The sequence below is a fragment of the Triturus cristatus genome, chromosome 2_1 (assembly GCF_964204655.1).
Source record: "Triturus cristatus chromosome 2_1, aTriCri1.1, whole genome shotgun sequence".
NCBI classification, from domain to species: Eukaryota; Metazoa; Chordata; class Amphibia; order Caudata; family Salamandridae; genus Triturus; species Triturus cristatus.
The window spans coordinates 223,039,299-223,059,254 of NC_140581.1; the positions used below are offsets into that span (position 1 = coordinate 223,039,299).

The following is a 19,956-nucleotide window of genomic DNA, read 5'->3' on the forward strand; positions in this document are numbered from 1 at the left end:
AAACCTTCCGCATAATCAGTCTTCCACTGCAACAAAATCTTGGTCCCGCCAAACCCCCCCACCCCACGCAGAAAGATCACTGGTTTAACACGCCTACTTACAGAGATCCCTCTAAATGCACATCCCAGGCCTGTAACTCTGAGGGCCCCCACCCCCATCCTTGTCCCGACCCGGCTCTGACTGAAGAGAAGTTTCTCTTCAGTCCTGGGTCACTGCGAGGAGCTCAGAGCAGGCGGCACACAGCAGCTGCTTTAGAGCAAGAGACATACAGCTCTCTACCGATGAGCTGAGGGGGGCCCCCTTCCAATACTGAAGATTGCGGCCCCCCGCACCGCGGGGGTTGCGGATGTGTTTGTTACGCCCTTATGTACTGTATTTGAAAATGTTTGAACTCTGTGAATGTGACTCGCTTTCCGTGTTCTATTCATCCTAAATAACTTGGTTATTACTTGTTACATATTATACTGTATTTTTTTTAACGTATACATCATTTTGCATATTGTGACCGCTACGGTTTGTACAATACTGTTCCTATGCCACCCATTGGGTCTTTTGAGACACAAATTAAATTGCTAACAAATAGTAAATGTATAAAGCATGAACAAACACAAATTAGCAATGGACAAGACATTCTTTCCCTGGATTCTCTCAACTGCATAATAAGATAAACGCTTGACCGGACGCCTGAAAGAGCATTCCCGTTAACATTCGGTTCTGGACACAAATTGTTTTGTGCTACTTGTAGTAAGTTGCTTGTCTGTTTTCTCAGCTCTAGGAGCTTACAATGAATCCCTAATTGTTTAGAGGCCAAGAGAAATCCACCTGGACAGGGCAAATCAAAAGAAACCTCCTGGGCCATCCAAAACTCATTGACAGCAACACTTTTATGGTAATATCCATGGTTATGCACCACCCAGACTTCCTGGTCTATCTTCAAACACTTGCTCCTCTCTATGAGCTCAGATACACATGGTAGTTGTGTAGCCTATTTGAACCAAGACTGTCTCTGATGTGACAGAAGTCAGCAAAGACTTGAGAGCTAGATGGAATGACAAAGGTTTAGGAAGAACTGACCGCTCCGTAAAACACAAATTCTTTTCAGATTTTATTTTCAAGTTCCGTTCACGTCAGGGGCACTTACAGAGATACATCTTCATAGTGATATTTCATTTTTCTCCACCGACAAAAACTGAATCCAAATAGACTTTCTAACAGACCCCACAAGAGTAAAATTGAACTTTTAGGCGAAAGACGCTGTTCTGCGACTGCAACCTGTTTACTTAGGTAGGTTTGAACAATGAAGGTGCTGAATCCCTGAGGTCCTGGATACATCATTATTGCATTATTTCCATCAATAACGTGCAAATTGATGTTTTCTTGCACTTTATCCCTCTTGGGGCTTCAAGTACCATTGAAAATGTCACCAAAGATGACAGGCCGGACCCACTGTAAAGCCTTGTGGATGAGGCCTACTCTGAACAACGCTGACACACTGTATTCAAAGCAGTCTGAACGGGTACTTTAAATAATTCCAAGTCTACACTACTTTGAAAACAGTTTGTTCACAGCATCTAAGTGTGCTTATACTTTAATATTATAAAACTGAAAGACACGTGTACACATTAACAGCACATGAATACTGCGCTAATACAACATATTCTAACATTTGTAAAACATGAAGAATCAATGCATAGTTACCTGATAGCGCATGTCCCTGTGTATGCATGCTGCCTTCAAGTATTGCCTCTACAAATGGTCTTTGCTAGCCAATGCCAGAGCAAACCAGATGTTTTAGGGCACAGGGTGGAAGGTACCCAGTTGTAATAACTCAAGATGTAAACATCTTTTTGCATCTAAAAACGTTTCATATGAACTTTAATTTGATCATTTACATGGAAGGCTGAAATATACACTTTTCTGATGTGACAAAAGTTCATGAAAAAGTCCACCAGGGGAATTTTAATGGCACGTTTTTCTAGTGGTTAATGTCGGACTCTTATGTACAGAATAGAACCTCTCCAGGAACATGGTTGTGGTCATTGGAGTAAAATGGAAGGAAGCAGTAGTACAAAAAAAAATACAAAATACAACTGGTCTTAAATTCTAAGGAAAAATATGGAGCGACATTTCAGGTGCTTTAGGCCCTGCACTCTCAGGCGGTCTTCCTCTGCAGCTAGCGCCTAGATGTTTAACGTCACAGTTCTTGACTTGAGAAGAAGGACTTGGCCTCTCCGCAGACAGGATTCACGCAAAGTGGGCACCGTAGGGTTAATTGTTTGGAACATACTTCGTTTGATTTGATGTGGGAATGGGCCAAGTCTGCCAGTGCCTAAAAACAGAGAGATACATATTTAAATTACATTCTTGAATGTAACTGAGCATTTACAAGCATGACTTTCTGCGTATCGGTATCTTTGAAGGCTATCCCCTTTTCGATGACACACCACAAAACAATTCGGCTTTCCTGCTGCTCAACAACTACCTATATAGAAGGTGGGCCCAAGGCATGCACTAACACAGGCATGATTTCAGTGAAGTAGAAAAGCCGGACTGTGCAGAGTCAGCACGACAGCATGCCCTGCTCCTAGTCCTCGACTTTGACTTAACAAATAAGGGCTCAGCTCTCAAGTTTGAGTCCAAGCATTTCCTCTGCATTAAAATACCAGTAGGCCTGTACACCATTCTATATTCAGGACTACAAATATTAGCATGAAACTCAAAAACCTGGACTGGATGAGATACTCACACGTGGACCTGGGAAACTTGAGAACTCTGCAATGGCATCCTTGGCAATGTGTAGCAGGGTTCTCCAAAGTCGGTCCTGGAGGGCCAGATCCATGCCAGATTTGCAAGATAACTACATTGAACTAAATGGGGATATACTAAAAATCTGGCATGGATCCGGCCCTCCAGGACCGACTCTGGAGAACCCGGATGTAGTATGTGACAACTAATCATGGCATTGCAGGTGCATTAATCCACGTCTGCGAACAGCACTACATAGACAATGGTATACAGTGCAGCTACACCAGGAGCTTGCTGCTGCTATGTCCCCTTCACCATGCCTTCAAATTCCATTCTTTCCGCCTTAATGCCATGCCGACCCTGCAAGCTCCTTTCCCGCAGTAGCAGCGGCACTCGCAAAGCCACCTGCCACCCAGACACACTGGGCTGCTGGACCATTAATATCTCTGCATATTTGTAGGAATATTGAATGCATGGTAATAAATAATTGTAGGATGCACTGTTCCGTCAACTTTTAAGCGTAGTAAAATATAACAGTTTGAGTTCACAGGTCAATTATAGTGGGAGTGTTATGCTGTGCCCCTATGCATCTCTGGCTATGCACCCCTATGTGAGTGACTAGTAACTATATCCTCAATCCTCCCCTATGAGGGCTGCACATCCACATTGAGTCCCTACCTGTATGGCGGCGCATCTCTCAAAGTCCTGTGCCTGATGCATCGAGGTTACAATGGATCAGAACTCTCCTGCTTGAAGAATGTTTTGAGACCCATTATCCTTCTTGTTCACTATCCTTAGGTGCATTACTTCCCTTGTTAATATTGCAAACGTAGATGTACACAATGATGCATGAATATATAAAACAAGATCGCATCACAGTTGTCGAAATTACCAGATATGCTTTCTACCATCAACCCAGAGTCAGAAATACGTGGTCAGGCAGGCCCTGTGACCTAGGCCTGAGACAACTGATTGACAGATCAGCAACTGATTGACAGATCTAAGGTGGTGTGGCACGTAGCCAGTAGATCAAACACACAAACAGGAAAAACCCATCTCAGTCCCACAGATAGGCAACAACACCACAATGGTCCGGGGAGATTGGCATCAATATAGCAGACATGGCCGGAGGGGTGCGCTTAGCTTTAATGAAGCATATTTGGATGCACTTAACTATACCCCGTGCAATACCTGCAATGGATATGGGATTGCCTTTATGCAAGGGTGAAAAAGCAACAAAGAGTTGTTTAGTTTTCCTAAACAATTTAGTTCTCTCGATGTAATATAGTATGGCTCTTTACATCTAATGTGCGAAGAGCACGTTCTGCCACTGAGTCTGGTTGAGGGAAAAAAACAGGTAACTCAACAGACTGGTTGAGATGAAATGCAGAAACGAATTTAGGTAAAATGTGGGGTTAGTCCTAAGAACCACTTTATTTTGGTGAATTTGTAAAAATGGTTCTTGCATAGTTAATGCCTGGAGCTCACCTACGCTTCTAAGAGATGTGATGGCTATAAGGAAGGCTACCTTCCAGGTGAGAAATGGTAGTTCGAATTTGTGCAATGGCTCAAAGGGTGGACTCATGAGTCTTGTAAGGACTATATTAGGATTCCACACTGGAGAGGGTGGAAGTCTAGGAGGAATGATTCTTTTGAGTCCTTCCATGAAGGCTTTGATAGCAGGAACTCAAAACAAAGACAAGTGTTGTCTGTTTTGTAGGTACGCAGCTATTGAAGCAGGGTGTAAGCGTATAGATGTATATGCTAAGTTAGAACATTGTAGGTGTAATAGATAGCAAATGATGTTTTGGATGGAAGCATCCAGTGGACTGATTTTGTTTGAACAGTAAATTACAAATCTTTTCTACTTTGCTGCATAGCGTGCTCTTGTGGTAGGGTGTCTAGCCTCTTTAATGAAGTTCATGCAGTCTGGCTGAAGGTTAAGGTAGCCAAACTCTGACTTCAGGTGCCAAATCGCAAGGTTGAGTTGACTGGGATCCGGATGTCTTATCTCTCCATGGTTCTGAGTGAGAAGCTTGGGTGAGAGGTGTATTTTTTGGTGAGGAACTACTGATAGTTCCTACAGAGTTGTGAACCATGGATGTCGAGCCCATGTGGGAGCAACGAGGATCATTGTCAGGGAATGTTGTTTGAGCTTCCGAACCACTAATGGAATTAGTGGGAGAGGTGGAAAAGCATAAGCAAATTTCCCTGACCGATTTATCCATAGTGCATTGACTTTGGACAATGGGTGAGGATACCTAGACGAGAAGCTTGGGCATTTTGCGTTGAGGTGTGGGGCGAAGAGATCTATTTCTGGGTAGCCCCACATTTGGAAGAATGGGAGGAGAACTTGAGGATGTAGTTCCCATTCGTTGATCTGTTGTCTTTGACGACTGAGCAGATCTGCAATCTGGTGGTTTACCCCTGGGAGGTGTTCCGCAAGGAGATATATCTTTTGAGGTATGGCCCATCTCAATATGCTTTGAGATAGTTGTGAAAGCTGTAGAGAGTGCCCCCCCCCTGTTTTTGTATGTAGTACATTGCTGTCATGTTGTCCATACAAACCAGGACAGCTTTGCCTACTAGATGCAATTGAAAAGTTTTCAATGCTAGAAAAATTGCAAGTAGCTCCAGATGGTTTATGTGGAGTTTTTGTTGTTGTAGGGTCAACATGCCCTGAATGGTATGCTTTTGAAGATGAGCTCCCCAACCAGTGAGCGATGCGTCTGCTGTTAGCACTATCTGTGGAACCGGGTCGACGAATGGCCGCCCTTGGAAAGATTTTGTGTATTCCACCACTGAAGAGAGCGATGGGTGCGGCCGTCCACCAACACTAGATCGGTTAACTGACCTTAAGCCTGGTTCCACTGACGTGCTAAGCATTCCTGTAGGGGACGCATTTGAAGTCTTGCGTAAGGAACGATTAGAATGCAAGAAGACATCATGCCGATTAATTGCATGAACACTCAGGCTGGCAGTGACTGTTGGGGCAGAAATTGTGATATCAGATTTTGTATGTTGCGTATCCTGACTGGTTTGGGGTATGCTAGATCCTTACGATGTCTATTGTAACTCCTAGGTACGCTTGCGTGTTGGACGGCTGGAGGTGAAACTTGGCGAGATTTACAGTGAATCCCAAATCGTGAAGCAGCTGAACTGTTTTGTGAGTGTGGTGTATGCAGCTGCGTTGTGATCTGGCTTTTATTAGCCAGTCGTCCAGGTAAGGGAAGACGTGAATGTGTTGTCTTCTTAAATGAGCTGCACCTACTGCCAGGCACTTGGTGAAGACTCTGGGTGCTGTAGTTACCCGAATGGGAGTAATTTGAACAGATAATGTTGTCCGTCCACCACGAACTTGAGATATATTTGGTGAACCGGGTGAATGGGATAATAGAAGTAGGAGTCCTTTAAATCTAGGGTGGATAGAAAGTCGCCTTGCTGAAGCAATGGGAGCACCTGTTGGAGGGTGACCATGTGGAAGTGGTGTGACTGAATGTAGAAATTTAGCTGTCTGAGGTCTAGTATAGGCCTGAGGGAGCTGTCCTTTTTTGGAATTAAGAAATACAGGGAGTATACTCCGGTCACTTGATGATGTAATGGGACTGGTTCTATCGCATGTTTTTGTAACAGAGAGAGAACCTCTTGTTTTAAGAGGTTGAGATGTTCTGGTGACATTGCACGTTCTCTTAGAGGATTAGTTGGGGGAGTGCAGGTAATTTCTAGGCAGTAACCATACTGGATAATTTGTATTACCCACTTGTCTGAGGAAATTGGCTCCCAGACAGGTAGGAACTGTGAGAGACGTCCCCCGACAGGAGAGGAATGATTGGGGGTAGCGGAGGGAAGTCACTGTTTGTTGGCAGGGGAAGTGCGGGGAGTGTTGCCTCTGCCTCTTCCCTTATTATTATTTTCTCTGTAGCCTCCCCGAAAAGAACCTCTGGAGGAGGTAGGTTGGTTGTTACCCCTATAAGAGGAGGAGGGGTTCTCTGTGGACACTGTTTTTGAGCCACCCCTATAAAAGGAGCAGCGAAAAGAACCTCTACTAGAGGGTAATTGCAATGCCCCCATGGATTTTGCAGTTTCCGTGTCTTTTTTCATTTTTTCTAGGAAATATCAACAGTTAGTCCGAAAAGATGCTCCAAAAGGTTGATTAAGTATCTAGGACTGTACTTCCTGCTTGAATCCAGAGATTCTAAGCCAAGCATGTCTACGCAATAGTATGCTAGTGTTGATGCACAAGATGCTGTGTCTGCCGCATCGAGTGCACATTTGATGGAAGTATTAGTAATAAGCTTTCCTTCCTGAATGAGGTCATCAGCTTTGGCTTTATACTGATCTGGCAAATGTTGCGTGAGTTTTTCCAACTCATTGTAGTGAGCCCTGTCGTAGCGTACTAAGAGAGCCTGGGCATTGGCAATACGTCAATGGTTAGCCACCTGCGAAGCCACTCTTTTGCCTGAGGCATCAATGAGTTTAGACTCCTTATCAAGAGGAGGGGCGTCGCCTGTGGTTTGAGAGTTAGCTCTCTTGCGAGCGTTAGATACCACAAGAAAGTCTATGGGCAACTGACCTTTAATATATACAGGGACTGTAGGAGCAGGCTTGTATTTCTTATCTACTCTAGGTGTGAGTATTCTGGATCTAACGGGGTCGTTGAATACCTCAACAGTGTGTTTTAACATGCCTTTGAGCATTGGTAGAGTATTAGTAGACCTTTGTGAGTACGTTAGTGTCTCAAAGAAATCCTCTTATAGAGGGTCTGTATGAAGCTCCAACCCGTGATACTGAGCAGCCCTGTTGATAAGCTGAAAATAGCCAATGTTGTCGTCAGGTGGGGAGGGTCTGGAGGGATACAGGTCAGGGTCATTTTCATGATCTGGTTTCCTATCATAATTCTCCCATTGTCCTGTGGTATGTCCTGATGTAGTGGCATATCCTGCTCTTCATCCCCATCATCTTCATCCTGTGTGTCAGGTGATAGTGGAGGAGGTAATGAATTTGATGGTGTAATGATTACATTGGGGTTAGGAGGAGGAGAGGGAGGTATGTAAGGGGGGAGAAGGGTTAGTACCCATGTCCTTTTTGTTCAGATATATTTGTGGCTCCTCTGAGAGATCAAGCTTCCGTTTTTTAGGAAGAGTGGCCAGGAGGTGTCCAGTTTTAGGATCACTACTTAGTCTCTTGTTTTGGATCCAGAGATGGGTCTTCGGACCGAGGCTCTTTGGATGGATTATCTTTCTCTTTAGGAGTGGACTTCAGCGTAGAAGATTTGGGCTGAGAGTCTTTGGGGGTGGAATGTTTTGAGTTTGAGTGCTTTTTAGCTGGTTTGGGCGCAGAAGATTTTGGAGTTGTAGGTTTTGGCTCTGAGCTTTTTGGCGTGGTGGATCTCATCTCCGACCCTTTAGGTGTCGATTTTGGTTTCGAAGCTTTCGGTTTCGAGGATTTTGGCTCCGAAGCTTTAGGTTTGGAAGATTTTGGCTCCGAATCTTTAGATTTGGAGGATTTTGGCTCCAAGGACTTCGGTGTCGAAGGTGTCTTTGGTGCCGACGGTGTGGAGACTGACAAGTGCTTTGACTTGTGTTTCGGTGCCGAGGGTGTTAGTTCGGCACCAGAATGGGGCTGGCTCGAGCACTAGCCAGAAGGCTTGCGTTTGTGTTTCATAGCCGGGCTGGAGGGCGGGGCATCTGAATCTTTCTCGGTGCCAACCTGAGCCCGAGGGCAAAGGTGAAACCGGAGCCTTAGATTTTGATTGAGTGGGCACATGGGGATTTGTACTCACGGTACGTTGACCCTGAGTGAGGTCCTGTTCTTCCTAAATGTCGGAGTCGGCTTTGGACACAGAGACCAGTTCTTCATCCTCGGCTTCGGCAGCTGGACGATCTGAATCTTCTCCGAAGATGTCCGGTATGGAGCCGCTACCGCGTTGCAACTTGTGTCGTCGAGCCCGACGATCACGAATGGTCTTCTTCCGATCGGAATGATGGACAGGCTTCACAGTCCTTTTCATCGTGTTCCAGGGATAAGCAGAGGTTGCAAACCTCGTGCAAATCGGTGCATGGAAATTTAGCACTACACCTGGGACATAGTTTGAATGGAGTCCGTTCCATCTACTATTGGCGTTGTCGGCACGGGTAGGCCTGACGGCCCACCTCGTAGTTCCCGATCGAAGGGTTTTTCAGTTTGAACGATACGCGTTGAATGGGAAACCGCGATCGAAGACAATACCGTCGAGGGTAGAGGATTGCGTGTCAAAGGTGTTCGACAACAATACAGGAGCACAGCAATACACATCCGAACTAGATGGCGGAAAAAACAATCTGGGGATGGAGTCGATGCCCATGCGCACTATCAGCTAAAGGAGGAATCACCTACCTCATGACTGGAAAGACTTCTTCGAAGAAGCACAAAGTGCATACATCCGGACCCAACACTAGATGGCGATCTATGCTAAAGCATATGATCTAGAGTTCATATGCCTTGAACAGATCATTAGCAGGGGTATTTAACTTTTTCTTAAGATGGATACATCTTCCATGAGATTCTTCAGCTTATGAATGAGTACCAAAGCAGTACCTCCATGGGAGGTGGAACTGAGTAGTGTTGATTAACCAAGAAAATCATACAACACAGCTTAGGGAAAGTATCTGTCACCGCATGCTAGAGTGCCTTGCAAAATTATGCAGTTCCAATCAAGTAGCTATCTGGCAGGTATCGGCAAGCAGGACAACCCTGAAAAGAGCCCTGGAAATAGCAATGGCCCTAGTGGAATCAGCATGAATGCCCTCTAGAGGGCATTTTTTGGCCTAAGTATCTCAAATCATGACACAAGGGATGACACAACACAAAATAATGTGCTTAGTCATTGCCTTGTTATTTTTCGATCCAGTACAGCCCAGAAAAAGCGGATCGTCAACTCGGTGCTAATATGTGCATAATAAGACATAGCATGCCTTTGATCCAACTTATGCTGTTGTTCTGCCTGCCTCATTTGACATGGAGAAGCAAGGAAAAAGAAAAGAGCAATAGTTTGGGCCATTTGGAATGCATAAACCACTTTGGTTGAGAAAGATAGGCATGAGCGAAAAAGCAACGCAGCTTTATCATATGCTCTGCCAGACTGACAACCGTAAGTTTTGCCAGTTACCAAAAAGCATGAACAATACAGCCTTAGAAGCAGACAGCAATAGCTGTGCGGACAGCCAAACTGCCAGAGGCAAAAAGTTTGCCATGAAGGGCTTCCAGGTTCTTAGATGCGCTATGTAGACATACTGTAGGGACCGGAATTAGGTTCTCCTTAGAAGATGACATCTGACCAACCAGTCTGTACAATGCTGTAGAATAGGCTGACAAAATGGGCAGGTCACAAGGAGTAGGCCTATGGAATCTGGCAGTCTGCCTACCGACTGCTGTGCTTGAAAAGCTTTTCTCCCTAGCAGGAATTATAGAGACTACTGCAGCAAGAGAAGAGCCTGTGGTGGACTGCAAAATTTTAGTCACAATGTTGGACTTCACTTCCACATTAGGCAAGGTGAGTTCAAAGGCACCACTGCTTTCCAATCAACTGCTGTGAAAGAAGAGACCTCCTCCAAAACCGGGGCAGAGGGTTAGGAAATGTTCCCTTCTGGTGAAACATCTAGGCCACTTGAATTTTGCAAGTCAAAGTAAATTCTGATATCAGTACTATAAAGTGGCAGTAAAGGGTCAGCTCCTAAGGCAGCAGCATCCATACAGCCATTATCTCCATTGTCCAAAGACAAGGCCTTTGAATCTGAACAGAAAATCTCCCCCAAATGGGTGAACTTTTGGGTCACGAGTAGAGGAGTTCTCGGCGAAGTAGAGGACTTCTCATTCTTGTAGTGCTTTATTGTTTTTTGGGGGAAGATTTATTAGGAGAATGTTCCCTAGAAAGTGCCATTTGGAACTCTCTGATGGCTCTGGGTGCATGGGAGGCACAAGAGGGACAGTGCACGTTACCTCTTGAACCCAGACACAACATAAAGTCATCACAGCCATCTATATGGATATCTTCTTGCTGCACCGTCTGCGAGGTTTAAAACCTGAAGCCCTTTGAGTAGATATCTGAACCAGCTGCTATCGAATAGCTAGGGAATTTGTCAGTGAGACAGAAAGCGCTCCACACCATGTCAAAGAAGCAGACAAACAAATAAATGCGAATGTATGGTCTGGCCAGTGACGTCATGTTGCGAGGCAAAGCTGCAACTAGAGTGCAGCCTGCCGATGGTGGAAAGTCATTGCTGGGGAAAAGCTTTTGAACGGTCTCGAGTAGTATTCACAGGGTAGGGAGTCTGCGGGAAGACTCACTCATATAATATCTCATTTTAATCAGGCTATACATCTCAGTGGGAAAGTATCACTATCACATTAGTGTGGTGATTTTCAGGTACAGTCAATAATCTTCTATTAAGTGCAAACTATAAAAAAGCCAGTTTATTATTTCTAGGCCCCTAGCAATGGAGGATTTAAAGAAGAGTTTATGAGTCACTAACTGAGGCAATATACAGGGGTGGAACAACTGACCTACACGTTGTAGAAATCACTTGTCAGGCAGATGGGGCATTGCTGCTCATTTGGGGATGTGTATCCAGAGTTAGATCCGGAGTACCAGAAAAATCAGAGAATATGGAGCGAATGAGGAGGCTATGATAGATTCCATGTGCAGTTTAATAAAGAATTGAAACAGTTACTGCATTACTCCATGTTAAGGGTAGGTGGCTTAGTCAAAACCCTATTCCAAGACTCTGTGTAATGTAATTATGTCATCCTCGGGCAAAACACTTGTTGGTGCCCCAGGCACTTAGAGTGTGAAGGAAAACTACTATCTGTTCTGGTTATGTCAGTCAAAGAAGTTCGAGGTATCTTGCCCATAGTCCTGGAAATGTCTCTTTCCTCTTTCATCTTCCCTATGCTGAGTACATCTGCAATGTCTCTGTGGTGATGAGGTGCATTTCACTGATACTTCACTATGTAACTCGTTGTGCAACCATTTCAGGCAGTTGTAGCACAATCGGTGATACCACAGGAGATGATGTTGGCAGAGAGTGACTGGTTAAGCAACTGGAGAAGCGATGGACATGGGTGCAGCAAATTGTCAACAACAGTCTTCAGCATTCTTAAATAGTCTCTACTCTTTTGCCTGTGGGACCTTCTGACAAAGGAAGAGTTACATACTTATTCAGTGTTAGATGGTCCGTCGTTTTTTCTCTCAACAGCAAAGAAGACAGTAAGTAGGATGACATTCTCATTGGCCTCAATCATCTACCTTTAGACACTGAATACCTTAGCAGCATTAGAGATTAATTACGTGTGCCCTTGAGGTTGATTATTGAAAAGCATACTGGAGTGCTGATTGCCAATTTTTTTCATTTTATTTTTCAGTTAGCACCATAGAGTGCTGAGGTTGACGCAGAAGCTGCCCTAGCCTCCTTAGCCTCCATAGAGGGTGCAGCAGAGTTTTCAGAAGGAAGTCTCAAGCGCTCAACATTCTGCCTCTCAGTGCAATCCTTTCATAGTCTTTGAAAGTTCTCATAGATTTGTTGGGGTTAAATCCATTGTTTATTTGCAGTTGGGACTGGACTGTTCCCATGGGAGGCAGGGTTCAGACTGATTTGCATATGGCTGGGTCCACACTGGTATAGTGTGCCAAGCAAAAAAAAAAAAGACAGATTTAACCCAGATCTGTGACTGGGGGTGAATGTTTGATTTGTTCAGCATTCCGTCCATCATTTTTATCTTTTTGCAATTGCCACCCTAAGTGCTCGCTATGCCATCAGATTCAAGCTAGCCTGGCTGATAAGGGGTGATACCCTGAAACCGGTCCCAGGATGCTTGTTTCCGCTCCAGGGAGAACCTGGCTAGCAGTTCCTGCTGGACTGCTCCATGAGAAGCAGGGTAAAGACTGATGTGCATATGGCTGAGTCTAAACTAGAATGGCGTGGCGAGCAAAAATACAATGGATTTAACGCAGATCTGTGACTGGAGGAGAATGCTTCATTTGTTCAGCATTCCGTCCATCATCTGTTCTTTTGGCAAATGGCTGTCAGGCAGGCACAGGATGCAGAGATCAGAATAAAGAAAGTGTTTCTCCTGAGAAAGCTATACAGTCTATGGAAAAATGGTTGAAAATCAACAAAAAAACTTGACATCAGCACTAAGAATTCCCTAAATGGCTTCAAGAAGAAAAACTCATAAAAAGCAATAAAATTCAAACAAGCATTAACAAAGCCAATAGGTATGGTGTTGGCCACTGGCTTTTTGGCTTAAGCAACGCTTGTTTTGTCATGATTTTTGCAAAACATTATTGCTGGGAAAGCTGTCAGACAGTTAAAAAAAGAAAACATTGGTTAAAAGCAAAAGTATGTTTTGCTAAAAAAAAAAAATAATCATACTTTGCCACTAAAGTCCCTTGCACTCAAAGGAATTATTTTGTTTATGGATGTGCTCCTTATAAAACTGCAGAATGTGGTCACTCAGAGTGAAGATAACCAATGGCTGAAGAGACTTGACAAAGGTCATGTTGTAGGCTGTATTGGGCGGAAGAACAGGGTGAAGAACAAGTTACTTACCTTCGGTAACGATGTATCTGTAAGAGACATATGTTAGTTGTAGATTCCTTACCTTAGACTTTTCCCCCAGGTGTCAGTCTAGGTCCGGAGATTTTTCTTTAGCAGTACGGTAGGTGGCGTCGGTCGACACCGCACCCGTCGGCGGGGGCGTGGTCACCAGAATAACATTGCGCTGCCTACTTAGATGCCACCCCTGCACACTGACATCAGTTCTGACACCATTTTCCACACCGGAAGCGCAGAGCGATGCAAGACACTGACCACTGGTCCGCCACAGCTATGGCCCTGTGTGGGAGACCCTATCCCTAGAAATCAGTTCGCTGAGCGGTGAGGATGGGTGGTGCGGTAAGGAATCTACAATTAACAAATGTCTCTTATAGTAAGTAACTTCTTCATCTGAAAGAGACAGTTGTAGATTCCTTACCTTAGAATACATACCCCAGCAATACCATCCCCGGAGGAGGGTCTGCGAACCAAGTTCAGACGAGAAAGTCCTGGAGGACCGAAAGGCAAAATAGCCATACCTCCGGATTTGGCTGTCCAGGCAGTAATTTCTGGTAAAAGTGTGTAGAGATGCCCACGTGGCTGCCTGGCAGATATCAAGTAGTGGGACTCCACGTGCCAATGCAGTGCGTGCTTCCGTAGCCCTAGTGGAATGGGCATGCAACCCCACTGGAGTATCCGTCTTAGCTAAAGGATAGCAGATCTTTATACAAAGGACAACCTATCAAGAGATGGTACGTTTTTGAACAGCCCAGCCTTTCATGGCGCATACATATCCAATATAGAGTTGATCATCCACCCTGAAATCTTTGGTGCGGTCAAGGTAGAAATGACAGCACACGTTTAGGGTCCAGGAGGAGGAGTCTCTGCTCCTCCTTGGAAGGGTGCGGTGGTGGGAAAAAGGTGGATAAAGTGATAGATTGTCCTACATGAAATGGTGTAACCACTTTAGAAAGAAACAAAGGCCTTGTTCTAAGCACCACTTAGTCCGGATGCACAGAGAAGAAAAGGGGCTTGGAAGACAGAGCCTGAAGCTTTCTCACCCTGCGAGCAGAGGTGATGGCCACAAGGAGGGCAGTTTTTAATGTGAGGAGCCTGAGAGGACAGTTAAGAAGAGGTTCGAAGGGAGCACACATAAGGAATGTGAGAACAAGATTCAAGTCCCACAGTGGCATTATGAAAGGAGATGGAGGAAAGAGGAGTAATGCCCTTAAAAAAACCTAGTATCAATAGGAGACTTGAACAAGGATGGCTGATCAGGCAGCCGAAGAAAAGCAGAGATAGCTGCAAGATACCCTTTAAGAGTGCCCAGAGCAGAGCCCTGCTGGGCCATAGAAAGTATATACAAAAGGACCTCTGAAAGAGGGGCAGAAAGAGGATCCACAGCCTTTGCTGTGCAACATGCCACAAACGTGTTCCATCTACAGGCGTATACCGATTTAGTGGAGGGGCACCTGGCTGCCAAGATGACATTACAGACAACTGTTGCTGCTCAATCTCCACAGGTTCGGGTAGAGAACCGTCCCGCTCCTGCTGCGACAGAAGAACCTCCTGAAGGGGCAGTCTGATCGGAGGATCAATGGCCAGGCTCAGAAGCTCGGGGTATCAGATTCTTCATGCCCAGTCCAGAGCCACAAGAATAACTTGAGCCCGGTTGTACTTGTTCTTCTAGAGCACTCAGGACAGAAGTGGTACAGGCGGAAAGGTGTACAGGAGGCCACAGTTCTACTCATGATGAAAAGTGTCGCCGAGTGAGTATCTCCTTGGAAACTGCAACAAGCAACGCTGCTGACATTGCACATTCTTTCTAGGTGGCGAACAGATCTAACCAAGACTCTCCCCACCGCTGAAAGAGACCTTGCACCACCTCCGAGTGAAGACGCTATTCGTGATCAACCAAGCACCGATGGCTGAGTTTGTCCGCCCTGGCATTCATAGAACCCACCAGGTGTTGAACCAACAGGGTCATGCCCTGATGTTCCAGCCATGTCGAGAGGCGAAGAGCCTCCTGACAAAGGGTCCACGACCCCATCCCACCCTGTTTGTTGCAGTACCACATGTCTGTGGTGTTGTCTGTAAACACCAGCACCACTTTCCCTTCAGTACCAATTGGATCACCTGGAGCTCCAACAGGTTGATTTGGAGCCAGACTCCGCCAGAGACCAGACGCCTCTGATCTCAGCCTCTCCCAGATGGCCGCCCCATCCCAGGAGTGACGCATCTGTCACCACCGTTTGATATGGTTGAGGAAGGGTGAGGGATCTGCCGCTGACCCAATCTTTGTTCGTTAGCCACCACTGCAGTTGTTGTGCAGTTCCCTCTGCGATCTGAACGTAGTCTGAAAGATTGCTCTGATGCTGCGCCCACTGAAACTTCAGGTCACACTGCAGAGCCCGTATATGCCATCTGGCATGATCTACTAGCAGGATGCAAGAGGCCATGAGGCCCAGCAGCCTCAGTGTCATTCTCACCGAAATCCGGTATAGAGGCTGAAATATCAGTATCATAGCCCGAATATCCCGGACTCGCTGCTCAGGAGGATAGGCCCGAATCTGCACTGTGTCCAGAACAGCTCAGATGAAAGGGAGTGTCTGAGAGGGAGTCAGGTGTGAAATCGGCACATGTATAGTGAACCCCAGCGATTACAGGAGGTCCACAGAGTCTAGAGGTGGGAGACAGCCTGGGCCGAGCCCCCCTTCAACAGTCAGTCGTCGAGATAGGGGAAGACTGGAACCCCTGATCTGCGCAGATGAGCTGCGACCACGGCCATCACCTTTGGGAACACCCGATTAGCAACCACAAACTACTTCTGGCACAGGGACCCTCTCTATAGCTCCCTTGGCCAAGAGAGCTAAGACTTCCTGGCGGAGAAGTGCCAAAAGATCCTGCGTTCGTAAGACGGTGGCATGGAGGGAGGAGTAGTCTCGAAGGGGAGGGAGCAGACCCTTAAAAGATTTGCAAAACCCACGTGTCCGACTTGATAGATTGACAGTGGAGGAGGTGATGGGGAATCCTGCCTCCAACTGGCCGTTGATGGGCCTGAAACATCAGACTAGGAAGGTTTGAGGCTGCGGCAGGGGATGGGAAGGTAGACTGGCTCGCCCGCTGGCTTTCAGACCCGCAAGGTACCTGGGTCCCACGTCCGCGGCCACGCAGAGGTTGCGCAGCCTGCATGAACCGGTGGCTAGACTGGGCCGGATGTGGTTGGGCTCCCCTTCCGTAGCCCTGAAAGGGACAAAAAGCAGACTGGAGTGGACAAGAAGGCGCTTTGAGGCCCAAAGATCTGGCCGTTGCTCTGGAATCTTTAAAGCGATTCAGCACCGAGTCTGCTTTGTCGCCAAAAAGGCGACGGCCACCAAAAGGCACGTCCATCAAAGTTGACTGGACATCCCCCGAAAAGCGAGATGTCCTTAACCAGGCGTAGTGTCTAAGGGCTACTGCCGTGGGAATCGTTCTGCCCAGTGAGTCGGTGGTGTTCAGTCCACATCTAATGGGGAATTTGGCTGCATCTCTCCCATCTGCAACTGCCTGGGAGAGAAAGGCCCGGGTCTCCTCCGGGCACTGAGGCAGCACCTGGGCGATTCTATCCCAGATGGTATGGGAGCAGCAGCTCAAGAGGCACACAGTATTTATCAACCACAGTGCCAAGCTGAAGGAATAGAACATACGCTTCCCAAGATGGTCCAGCTTCTTGGATTCCCGATCTGAAGGGGCAGAAGGGAATGCACCTTTAGAAGAAGAGGCTTGTACCACCAAGCATTGGGACAACTGGGGGACCAAGGACACTGGGTCGCCCGGGGCAGGGTAGTGGTGGCGGACAATTGTCTTCTCTTAAGGAGCCCCTGTGCTGGGCTTGGACCAAGTGCACAGGAAGACATCAGTGATGGCCTCACTGAACGGCAATAAGGGTTCGAAAGAGGAAGCCGCAGGCTGAAGCACCTCTGTCAGTAGGTTAGTCCTGACTGCCACCGAAGGAAGCTCAAGGCCCAAGACCTCGGTTACCCTTCTCACCACCACAGCATAGGACACTCCCGCCTCCGTAGCCATGGTAGAGAGAGAAAGCAAACCAGTGTCTGGAGAGGTTTTCAGACCACTGGCATCACCCAGCTCCTCTCGCCAGTCCGGTAGTTCTACCTGGTCAGTTAAAGGGTCTAGCGACGCCTCCCAGTCCTCATCACTACTCTCTGGTTGGTAGTAAACTCCAGGGATGAACAAGGGAACAAAAGTACCCTCCTACATCGGTTCCGACGTCAGCCGACGTCGTTCCGGCTTCGGGTCCAACTTGTGGAAGATGATGGGAATGGCGTCGCGGGGGGCGTCGTCGATGGGATCGGCACTGGGGAAGTTGAGTAAGATCGACCGGTGTCTATCTGGATTCAGGCCTGGATCCGTGGAGGCCTGCCGGAGCCACCATCTAAGGCCCAGAACCCCCAACCCGTTCCGCGGGGCCCAAAGGAGCGCCAGCGGAGTCAGGCTGCCCAAAGACGAGATGTAAGACCTCGTAGAATTGCTTACGTTGGGCAGGGGATGCTCCGGATTCCGGAAAGGGTGGGAGGTGCGGAGTCGTCCCTGAAACAGGTGCCGGAGACGGAGTCTTTGAGCGACAACGCTCCGAGTCCCACGTCGCGTCAGCTGTCCGATGGGGAGAAGGTGAAGAGCACTTATGCTTCTTTGCCTTCTTCTTGTGTTTCGACTCACCCGAAGACCTCCATGATTTGGAGTGTGACGAGGAGTCGAGGCTCTGTGAACGGGCCCAAGACCTTCCTCTCGAATGAGACCGGGAATGATGTGCAGCTGACTGCCGGGCCTCAAACAACTTTCAGGACCACTCCCGCAAAGTCTTCGGGTGCATGGCCAAGCAGTCAGAGTACGACTTTGGGTCGTGGTTGTGCTCCAGACACCACAAGCACACGAGGTGCAGGTGCGTCACCGACACAAAACTTATATTTTTACATTCGGTGGGACCTCTGGGGTTGAAGGTTTTTGAGCAGTTACCACTGATTCTGGGTAGTGGGGATGAAAATGTTTTTGACATAGCAATTGCAGCTTTTGATAGGTATTTTGCACCTAATGTATGTATAGGTATTGTAAGATACAAGTTTTTACTTCCTTTACGCTATGGGCTTATACTTTACAAAATCTTATTCCTCATCGGCATTCAAGCATATATATATATTTTTTTGAGGATGTGGAACAGCATCGACAAAAAGCACTGGCACAGCACAAAAAGTTGTGTGATGACTGCACTGTGAGACCTACTGGCTTTGCCAATGCTTATTTCACAGCAGTTGCTTGCAGATGCTCCTTCCCAGTTAGTCTCTACAGCCTCCTGCAGTTCATGTGGCCCTCCTTACACTACACATAGGAGCCAGTGCTCAGGACTTTTGTTTGCATCGATGTAAGGCAGCTAATGACATTTAAGGCACAAGTTACTAAACTATGAACATACAAGCAACTTTTTTTTTTTAAGTACCTCCGAATAAATCATGTTTTTAAAGGACCAGAATTCATCTTGGATACAGAATTTGTATTAAAAAAAGAAAAGTTGCCATGAAGTGAAAATTATCCTGTTTGCTTTTAGCATTATATTACCTTTGAGAACAACGGATTGCCGTTTAGAGACTCCGCTCTCCTGATGTTTTCAACTCCACACTGCAACAAAACAAACATAAAAGTATTGTTCATTATAGTGTTTATGCAAAGGCAAGTTACTTATGTATCACAGAACTCTACAAGAAGGAATGCTATACAAAGTTAAGTAAAATATAAACAAATGTTTACAATCGGTGTGCAAATCGGTCAGCAGAAAACACTGGTGCGTTTCACCTTACTCTCTATCTTTATTTGGTAAGGAATTTAAAATGAATAATCGGGGTCTTTTATTTAAGTCATCTGTAATTCGGCAGACCATGCTCCAGAACTGTAGGTTGTGGCATTCATTAACAGCATACTGGCAATCTCATACTGAAAAAGGTACAAATATTCTCAACAGATTATTACTAAAAGGCATGAATGTGCATGGAGAGATTTAAAAAAATTAATTGAAAAGCGTATCCTATCACAGAACGGGTCCGGTCCCTATACCGTTACAAACAGCAGCCAACTCAATGGTACTGGCTTTGTCGACCTTGGAAGGATAAAGCAGTAAATGGGCTTTAAGGGGGTTTGTCAGGGTTCCAATCGGTACCTGCACACTGCACACAGATGCGAGCAGTAGGGGCTCCACATGCGGATGGTTCATTCCGGCGGAGCAAAGAGATATCTGTAGGGCAGAAGTGTGACTATATGTTTAGGGCAGACGTGGGACCTGAATGGACTCTCAGCTCTAATGGTGATAAAAGACAACGCTAGCAAAGGTGCTCATGTTTCATTCAAACAGTCCATAATCTGTGCTGGTGTTTGCCGGTAATCGGCACCGTCACTTATTTCTTAACACCGGAACATAGAAATGTTAATATACCACATGGTCGCACTGTCCATTTATTTTTTAAAAGAGTACTGCAGCAGCGAGTTTAACATTTCAATATAATACTACCAGTGTATCCACTCCATTCCGATAGGTCTGGGTGCCGAGGAATAATCCATATTGTAACATAAGTCGCGGGACGGAAAGGCAAAGCCG

At 46.3% G+C, this 19,956-nt stretch overlaps 1 protein-coding gene across 1 annotated transcript in view; it reads right to left on the reverse strand.

Annotated features, from left to right (window-relative positions):
- Positions 1-1,095: 1,095 nt before the first annotated feature.
- Positions 1,096-19,956, reverse strand: part of FECH (ferrochelatase) — a 258,404-nt gene continuing 239,543 nt past the window's right edge. The window contains exons 10-11 of the mRNA XM_085630172.1: positions 18,927-18,986; positions 1,096-2,329 (exon numbers count right to left, since the gene is read on the reverse strand). Of these exons, the coding sequence (XP_085486298.1) occupies positions 2,195-2,329; positions 18,927-18,986 (195 nt within the window). The 3' untranslated portion in view covers positions 1,096-2,194. The remainder of the gene's footprint in view (positions 2,330-18,926; positions 18,987-19,956) is intronic.